At 32.8% G+C, this 10,000-nt stretch overlaps 1 protein-coding gene across 3 annotated transcripts in view; it reads right to left on the bottom strand.

The window, feature by feature from the left end:
- The window catches only part of LOC125047296 (oocyte zinc finger protein XlCOF6-like), a 12,114-nt gene that overhangs the window by 141 nt on the left and 1,973 nt on the right, over positions 1-10,000 (bottom strand). The window contains exons 2-16 of one of the 3 annotated variants that reach the window (XM_047645541.1): positions 8,932-9,063; positions 8,663-8,738; positions 8,283-8,351; positions 7,808-7,992; positions 7,040-7,199; positions 6,608-6,685; positions 5,917-6,121; positions 4,965-5,167; positions 4,473-4,625; positions 3,469-3,570; positions 2,753-2,977; positions 2,396-2,506; positions 1,814-2,062; positions 482-561; positions 1-236 (exon numbers count right to left, since the gene is read on the bottom strand). The exon at positions 1-236 is cut by the window's left edge and continues 141 nt beyond it. In XM_047645541.1, coding sequence (XP_047501497.1) covers positions 153-236; positions 482-561; positions 1,814-2,062; positions 2,396-2,506; positions 2,753-2,977; positions 3,469-3,570; positions 4,473-4,625; positions 4,965-5,167; positions 5,917-6,121; positions 6,608-6,685; positions 7,040-7,199; positions 7,808-7,992; positions 8,283-8,351; positions 8,663-8,738; positions 8,932-9,063 — 2,112 coding nt within the window. In that variant the 3' untranslated portion in view covers positions 1-152. Of the gene's footprint in view, positions 237-481; positions 562-1,813; positions 2,063-2,395; positions 2,507-2,752; positions 2,978-3,468; positions 3,571-4,472; positions 4,626-4,964; positions 5,168-5,916; positions 6,122-6,607; positions 6,686-7,039; positions 7,200-7,807; positions 7,993-8,282; positions 8,352-8,662; positions 8,742-8,931; positions 9,064-10,000 lie in introns of all 3 variants that reach the window. The other 2 variants (XM_047645542.1, XM_047645540.1) reach the window with 2 other exon arrangements.

Genomic DNA, 10,000 nt, shown 5'->3' on the forward strand with positions numbered 1-10,000 from the left:
TCAATGTTTTCCTTGAGATCCTCATTTCAGAAATCCTTACATGGAATAAAATATACAATGATAATGATTACCGTAATAACCATAATAATGATAATACTTTTCATGCTTTGAAATTGGCAGTATACAGCTCATTGAACTTGGAGGCAACAGCATTACTGGCTGAGTAGTGAAGACACGAGTGTTATTCTTGGTTGTGATGTCTCAGAGTCAGTTCCTGTGAGAGTTGACTCATCAACCTGTTAGAAAGAAATAAAGATAATATATAAATTAATACATAAATAATCTCTTAACTACATTAATGTACCTATGCAGAATGTTCTTTTGATGACTTACATCTGTGAATAACCATAATTCTGAATTTAGTAACTATGTAGAAAAAATTAACATGGAAAATCAAGGTTATGGAGAATATACTGACAGAAAAGGTGCAAAATGATTATCTGATATCCATTGAAAAAGAAAATTATTTTGAAAGGCTTACCTGCTGCAAGTCTTGTGTTTGGAAAGAGGAAGTTGCTTCTTGTGCTCTTGTGTCATCACTGAGCACTACCATGTAGTCATCTGTAAGATGAAGGGGTATATAATATTGAAATAGAAGAGAATTTAGTAACTCAAAAAGTATACTATCTACCACACCAAGTTAAATCCATGTATTGCACTCATTATATAAATACAGTAATTTTATATGTAAATCAGTGTTCACACAAATGAACATTGCACCATGAGTATAAGCAGAAAATCCATCCTTGTGTAAATTAGGCTGAATTGTCCATGCTTGCAGTTATATGAAATTATCAGGCAAAACCCAGTAGTTTGATGAGAGGTTTGAAGTTTGCTGAGAAACACTCTCACATTAAAAACCCGCTTGTTTATATATGGTTTCAATGTTACAAGCTTATGAAAGGTATTTGGTTCTATTTCTATGCAGCTAATGAAGGTATGCTCAGGTCAAAACTATTTTCTTAATTAACCACTATTTGCAGCCCTTCCTTCCTTTTCTACTATGTTCTTTTTCTTTTTAAGTCCAAAGCAAATATCATACAACATAACACCATATTTCCCCTTTTAACTATCTTGCAATAATTCTTTTTGGGCATCATGATCATACCATAACCCTGCATCATCATTCACAATACAAATTATGTCTGAAAGATTAAGCAATTCTATGAAAATATAAAACTGATTCCAAGTGAGACACAATAACAGCATCAGCCAATTGCTTACTGTGATGTCATCAAGGCTTCTCAATGTTTCTCTCGGATTCACATTGGCTAACTGGCTGGGCACACTTTAAGGGGTAATTTCCATCAAAAACTACTCATATTAAGTTCATTGGCTGTGACCTTGTATTGTGTTAGAGCTCATTAGAATGTATTTTCATAAACAAAATTTTAAATGCATGTTTGTCATATTTCTCTACTATGAAAATAATATGCAAAAGCAAAAATGTATAAGGAAGGAAGGAAGGCTGCAAATTAATAGTCAGTCTCAAAATCTTAAGGACACCTATAAGACGCAATTTTTTTATGACAATTTTATCAAATTATTCATGCAGAAACTACTCTGCTTCAATTGGGTAAAACCATTGATAAGTTGAGGGGGATGGCTTCCTGAGCTTGCAAAAGTCAATGGCCATTCTGAAGGCAAAAGGCAGACATAAATTCTTTACTAGTACTATTATAAAAATATAATAATAAAATAAATATATAAATGAATAAAAATAAATAAATAAAAATAAAACAAGAAGTGAAAAGAAATGTGGAAAGAATAGAAAATTCCTGGTTTTCAATCTTGATCCACACAATTAACTTACTTTCCAACTGCAAATGCAATGGTGCAAGTTGTGACAGAGGCACTGAGGTGATGCTGCCATCCTCACTGATGGTGACGGCGTGGCTCAGTCCTGAGCCGTCCACCTCCTTGACGCACTCCAGGCCACTGCTGCTCTCCTCCACACATCCTAGGTCCCCACTAGCCCCACTCTCGCCCCCAACTGTGATCTCCATGCCGCTGCTGGGGCTTCCTGCACTCCCGTGGACCAGCCACTCCGCCACAGACACTCCTGCAAGGGTGGAAGGGAAGTGAGTAAAGGAATTGTTGGTGGATTGCTGAGGATGATTACCAATGGGTATGTGGTCTTTTTTTACTCATAGGAGGGAAACTGATCCATTAATAATCAAGTTATATTCAACTATTAGCTTTCTCTCTACACTTATAGCTATACTATAAAAGTGAGATATCTGGAAAAGTAGCAATATTAATAATTGTACACTATGTCAATATAGATACGACTAATAAACTCCACCCCTGATCAGTCAGCACACATAATCTTGCGGATAGTCACAGAAAAAAAAGAGCAACAGGCATACATATGCATATCTGAATCTCAACTCACCAGCCTGAGCCTTGCACTGCCTAGCATGGTTCTTCAGTACAGCCATGGAAGACATCAGAGTGCCACAACCCTCACAAGTCACAGCAGAACCTTGCCTGCTGATAGTCTCTGCTGTTGGAGAAACAGAAAATACAATCACTGTTCTGAAGCCAATGACGTGAACCATGTGAATGTTACTTTAAGAAATTTATCTTATAAATACATTTGCAAGATTATATGGGCCAATAAGGAAGTCATATACACAAAATTAAAGTCTCTATCTCAACACTGAAATGAAATACATATCAGTAATCTGTAACACAAAAGAGAGAGAGATAGAGAGATAAAATATAAATTTATAATCTTTGATGTACCCACCGTGTGTTACTGATTGTTCAGCGATTGTAATGAGCTTTGTTTCTTCACTATCAGCTGTATGCATGACAAAGATGTGGTGTTTGATGTCTCCATCTTCATCTTTATCTCCTTCACTCCCATCTCTGGTATCCTCTTCACCTTCGTTATCCACATCCTCATCTTCATTTCTATTCTCCTCATCATCTACATCAACATGTGTCAAGAGAATTCTCTCTTTTCTGCCTTCTATTTGAAAAAAAAAAAAAATAAATAAATAAAAAAAAAAAAATAATAATAAATAAATAAATAAAAAAAATATAAACAAATAAAAAAAATATATATTTATATAAGAAGATAAGCAAGTACCTCTATCTTAATATTCTTTATATTGTTACAACCTCCAAGTGTGCTAGGTAAATTCATTTACCTGATAATCAACATAGTGAATCCAGACTGAATCTACACTACATCAACGTATGATTTCTCTAATTGCATGGCAAGACATTTATTCACTGCACTCTTTCTTGGAATACACTGCCCTCTAATGCTTCTTTATCAGTATTAACAAATATTTTCCATACACATGAAGTTCTCTCCTCCTTGTTCACACTAACCTTATCCAGGTATTCAAAATGAAAAGAGAAACAGTTTTACAGCAGAAAAAAACTTGCAACGATGAAAGAATTTTTAAAAGTCAAGAAAAAGGGTGCAAAATCTAAAATACATAAGTCAAATACCTTGTTGATTTTGACTGTTCAATCTGATTATACTTGCTGCAGCTGGTTCCCTCCCGTGCTGGCCCTTGACATGTCGAGAACAAGCAGCAAGTTCATGGAAGCCTGAAAATGACAATGCACTGCTCAGTATCAAATTATAGATATGAATTTTGACTCTATAGATGTTACTAGCTGTCATATTTCTAGTGCCAGCTAGATACAAAAACAGAAATACAGCAAAACTTATTTATGTTAACCAAGATTTTAATTTATCAATTTTGTTTATACATGACAAGTTTTACAAGTGCTTAGTCACCAAGGAGTCACTTACTACCTCATCATACCTGTTTACACATTCCTTGATTTTTTGGAAGATTTGATTTCCATTACAGTAATCATTGTAATAATGGTAATGATAATAAAAACATAACCCTTTTTTCTAAAATTTTAAGGAACGGTGTAGAGGTGAGGTACGTATAAGACAGGTAGCTCCTTTTCCATTTAGCCTTTTGAAGTCAAAAATGAATTTGACTTTTTCTGGCATCTAGTTCTGGTATGGAACACTTTGTTATTATAAATAAAAGAGTGGAATTTTTGTTTTACTTCTGGGAATTATAACAATATCAAGTAAATTATATAAATAATTATGGCTCTAGCTATATCTGATTTCGTATTACACACACTGATTGGCTAAACATGACTCAATATTTTCTTCGAAAATAGTTCATTAATGACAATGATAAAATTATTTTCTAATACAATTCATATTGCTGCTGTTACTATTATTACTGACTTTATTATTACCATAATGTTATTAAAATACTAATAGTCATATATATTTTTTTTTAATCTTCCTAAAAATCAAAGAAAAGGGTAAACAAATGTGACTGACTCATTGGTGACTAAGTACTTGTGGAGGTATCTATAAATAAACACTAAATTCACAGTGGACATTGCATGCATAACATGCCACCTTTTCCCAAAGGGTTAATCAATCTATTATGATTTAAATCAAACACACTTACTTTTGCCACATATCTTGCAAACATATGGCTTGAAGTTGTAGTGCCTGTTCTTGTGTTCCTGAAGCGTTTGAGGGCGAGCAAAGGAAGAGCCACACACATCACAGTGGTAAGGCCGTTCCCCAGTATGAGTGCGCATGTGTCTCTCCATGTCTCCTGTGAAATTAAATTTCAGAATGCTAAATTGAATACTTATTATATATCATGGAAGATATGACTTTTTTTTTCATGATATTTGCAATTTCAAATGAAATCTTTATTTGAATGGTATATACTGAAGAAATATGCATTTGTAAAAGGGAATCTTTAATGATTAAATGTTTACAAGAATCCTTCAGTGGGACTTCAATTCTGCAAAACTGAGAAAGTCAAGCACATGATACTTCAGTTACAAGAATAAATGATGAAAATAAATAATAATGATAAATAAACAGGCAAATAACTAATAAAAATACGAATACAAATAAAAAGAAAAGCACCAAAACACAGAACAACCTTTGGTCGTGAATTTCCTTTCACACTCAGTACATGAGTAGGGCCTGACCCCTTCATGACGCAGATGGTGGGTTATTAGTTGCGATCGCTGCCGAAATGAGCGTCCACACACATCACATAGATGTGCATATTGGTCTGTGTGTATTAACATATGTGCCTGCAGGATTCCCGACTGTGAGAATCGTTTGGGACACACTGAACATCTGGAAGTGAAGATAGGTGAAGGTTGAGGTAAGATAATGTTTGAATCTACTTGTAAAAAATGATAAATATGTAAGCAAGGTGCTATGACAATACTAGAATTTAGCAACACACAGAAAGAAAAACTTAAAACATTACATTAAAATTGTATCAAGTAATACACTCAACACCTGGCTTATACACATTAGGTCTGAAATTCCAACAGTCTGAAATTAAGATTAATTACTGTTAATGGATATTTGCATTAAACAGGATCAAACAGCATGATGAGCTGCCTGAACTACAAGACGCACTATTTCCTAAAACCAATGTCTTTTTATAAGAAATAAACTGTAAAACAATGAAACCAAAACCAAAATACCAAATCCTAATTTTGCACAAATTGAGCATATAAGCCAATACCCAGAACATATGGATGCAAGACAAGATGAATGCAACACAAAGGCATAAGGACATAAAAAAAAAAGACAAAAAGCAAAGACAAGACATCGACAGCAAAACCCAAGAATTAACCATAAGACAATACAAGGAAAGTGAACCAAGGATAAAAACAAGGACAAGACATAGGGACACAACACAAAAATATAACAAAGGACATGACACAATTCTAATACAACAACACAAAGGCCAAACACAGCGACACAAACCAAAAAAAATATCAACAGGGACAAGTCACATGGAAAACACAAATACACAACCCGAACCACAACACAAGGACAGTGACACAAGGCCCAACTGAAGAGCCACTTACGCATAAGGCTTCTCGCCAGTGTGAGTGCGCATGTGGACCTTGACAGACTTCTTCTCAGTGTATCTCTTGCCACAGATGTCGCACTGCCATGGCTTTTTCCCCTCGTGGCCCGCAATGTGTCGTGCTAAATTACCACGAGTAGTGAACCTGGAAGAGCACTTGCTGCACTCATATGGCCTTTCCCCTGTGTGCGTTCTCTTGTGTGCTGGAAAAATTAAGTATAAGAGTTCTAGAGACTGTTTCAGCACAATGGATTAGTGATTATGAATAAATAATTTAATATACAGGTAAATAAATGAAGATGAAGATGGGAGTACTGTTACAAATATAGTATTAGTATAAGATTTCAGAAAAGTATTTATTTTCTTTTTACATAAACTCAACATAATTCTATGAGAAATCTAATTAAAACTAAAGATAACAGTGCTACAAGATACATGCTGAAAACTGTAACAAAGTTCTTGAGAGGAGAAAGAGGAAGATGAGGAAGAGGAAGAGGAAGAGGAGGAGGAGGAGGAGGAGGAGGAGGAAAAAGAGGAGGAGGAAGAGGAGAAGGAGGGGAAAACTAGGAGGATGAGATGATGAGCAGGAAGATGAAGATAATGATGAGGAAGAGGGAATGTGAAAGAAAAATAGAGGTGAAAGAGGGAGCACAGGAAAAAGCAATACAGGTGAGGAAAAAAATAGTTACCATTGAGAGCATGTCGATTTGACAATCTTTGGTGACAGATTTGACATTCTAAATTTTTGGTGTGTGTTGATCTATGTTCTGTGTAAAGAGAAAAAATAAGTATATGAAAGTCTCCTTGCAGTGAACAAGGATTTTGCAACTTATTACAATAAAATTTATAGACCATAAAATCACATTGTATTAAGATTTTCTTTGATCTTATAAAAAGACAAAAGATAATGCAAACAATACAGATCACCTTAAATTTCTTTCTTGTAAATACCATCAACAGGTTTCAACCACTAAAAAAATAAGCAAATGCAAATAAAATTTCCAAAATCTCACATTTGATAGGAGCCTTTAGCAACAGTATATATAACTATATATTTTTCATTTTAAAAAAATAGATAAAAGAAAGAGAAGAAGCAAAATCATACAAAGGCTTCCACTTACTGTACAAAGCTACAGGCGTTCGGTACTGCTTGGGGCATTTCTCGCACTGGTAGGCTGTTTCTGTTTTACCTGAGGCATTGCTCTTCTGAACCTTCTTAAACTTGCTCATATTTGGTACCAGTACTGGATCAGCAGATATCATTAAGTGAACAGATTGCACCTGAAATATATATATAAACAAAACAAGTACGATAGAGAATCATGCATATAGAAAGTGCATGGCTATTCATAGTCTCAAGTTTTACAATTACAATAGCATTTGCGAAACAGTTTACAGACTGATGGAAGAAAAGAGGAAAAGAGGAGAATTAGTTGATGAGGAAGAGGAAGAATTGGAAGAGGAAGAGTGAGAGAAAGAGGAGTAGGAAAAGAAGATGAAGGTGATGAAAACAAAGAAGAAGAAAGATAAAGTAAAGAAAGAAGGAGAAGGAAAAAAAAAAAAAGAAGAAAAAGAAGAAACAGAAAAAGATGAAGATGATGATGATGAAAACAAAGAAAATGAAGAAAAGACAAAAGAAAAGATAAAGAAGAAGAAGGAATAAGGAGGAAGGAACAAGAAGGAAGAAAGAACAAGAAGAAGAAGAAGAAGAAGAAGAAGAAGAAGAAGAAGAAGAAAAAGAAGAGGAAAAAGAAAGGAGAGATAAGAAGGAAAAAAGAAAGAGAAAAGAAAAACAAGTAGACAAAAAAAGGGAAAAAAAAAGGAAAGGAAAAATGTAAAAAGCAATAAAAAGTAAACCAAACATTAAACGAAAACGGGCAAACCTGCACCTCGTTCTCATCCCCGCTGTTCCTCTGGCTCTCCTCCCCGTTCATAACCTCTTGCTTGATCAGGGTCTTGGCATTCCGCAAGTCCTGCTCGTCTATCTCTTCCTCTGGGTCCTGATGCTCTTGCTTTATCTTCTTGGCAGCTGAAGGGCTTGAAGGATGCTGCTGGTACATATCCTTTCTTCCTTCTGCAAAGAACAGGGACTGAATATGTATGTCCGTATTTACCAGTGTCTATATATTTATAAAAATGGTCCAAGTCTTATTATTAAATTAAACGTCACATGCTTATGTTTCTTTCAGCATCATTAAACAAGAAATATTTTCGAATCTTATTTTACATTAATTTTTATCTCTTTAAAAAATAAATTTTAAAATCACTTTTATTATTTCATTGTTACTTTCTTTAAAAAGTAGAAAAATACTATAACAACAAATAATAACAATATGGTAATATGAAGCAATTTTTTTTTTTTACCTTTGCCATTTCTTCTATTAATATTCTGGTTTGATATGTTGATTGATGCTGCATTATTGTTTGAATGTTCTGCAAATAAGAAGGATATCAACATATGCACAAACATTACACAATGTTACGAATGGTAAAATATCTTGCCCTTAACATATTTACATATACTTTAATTCTTTCTCTAAAATGTATATATCTTTATCATTACCATTACTGTTATGATGATGATGATGATTACTATTATCATTTCATTATCATTATTTCTATTACTATTACTATAATTATCTGTTGTGTCCTTTCTATCATCATCAATAAAATCATCATAAAAAATAAAGATTAACAGAGTGAAAAAGGAGAGACAGACCAGATGACATAACTAATGATATTACCTTCATCTGGAAATACTGTAGTTTTTCTTGTTGATAATGAATTAACATCTTCAAGAGATGACAGCTCACTCACATACTGCTAAAGACAATTTTTAAAACAATATCATACAAAAACAAATAAGCCAAAAATAAAATGGGGGAAAAAAAAAATACGCAGAGAAATCAACATCATTTCCAAAAAGGATTACATAGCTAATATATCTGATATACAATCACTAACAAATAAGAGCAACCCGCCGCTCTGAATCATCATTGCCGTTGCAGCCTACCTCGCGAGATGGAGACAGCTGGGCTTTGCTCCACAGCGTCTGGATCTGTTTTAGTGCTGCAAACCAGATTTCTGCGGCAACTTTGTGGTCCTCTGGCTGGAGCTGTGACGCAAGGCTTACAATGTCATCCAACTACAAAGCAGAGAGGAATTATAAATTAAAATAAGGAATGTTAGAAAAGGTATTTGCTGGCCTTTGCCACAGACCAGAAGGTGTGGAGGCCAGAGCAGCTTAGTCTCCTGAGGATGTGATCCTAAGTTCAGGAACGATTGAATCTGTTCACTTCAGTATCACACCTGATTAAACTAATCTAATGTGAGATTCATTATGTCTTATAACTATTAATCCCTCCTTTAACCTCTTAAAAAAATGTATATAAATAAATAAATATAAATATATGATATATATAAAAACATAAACATAAATAAATATAAAGATAATATATATATATATATATATATATATATATATATATATATAAATAAATAAATAAATATATATATATATAATATAAATATAAATATAAATATAAATATAAACATAAACATGAACATAAACATGATTATAAATAAATTAAAAAATATAAAATAATATAACCCTAAACATATATAAATATCACCATAACCCTAAATATCTAAATATAAAATTAAATATAAATATAAACATAAACATAATTATAAGTATAAACAAACATAAATATAAATGTAGCTATAACCATAAATATCTAAATATAAATATAAATGCAAACAGAAATATAGATATAAATATAAACAAATAGAAATATATATATATATATATATATATATACACACATACGTACATACATATAGGTGTGTACATATGTATATCTATCTACACACACACACATACATAAATATGTGTATGTATATGTGTATATGTATATACATTTATATATATGTATATCTATATATATATATGTATATATGTATATACATATATATATCTATATACAAATAAATATCTATACATATACATACACACATATATACATACATTTACACATTTGTGTACATTATATATATATATATATATATATATATATATATAT

Source organism: Penaeus chinensis, chromosome 40, assembly GCF_019202785.1.
Source record: "Penaeus chinensis breed Huanghai No. 1 chromosome 40, ASM1920278v2, whole genome shotgun sequence".
In the NCBI taxonomy this organism is placed as follows: domain Eukaryota; kingdom Metazoa; phylum Arthropoda; class Malacostraca; order Decapoda; family Penaeidae; genus Penaeus; species Penaeus chinensis.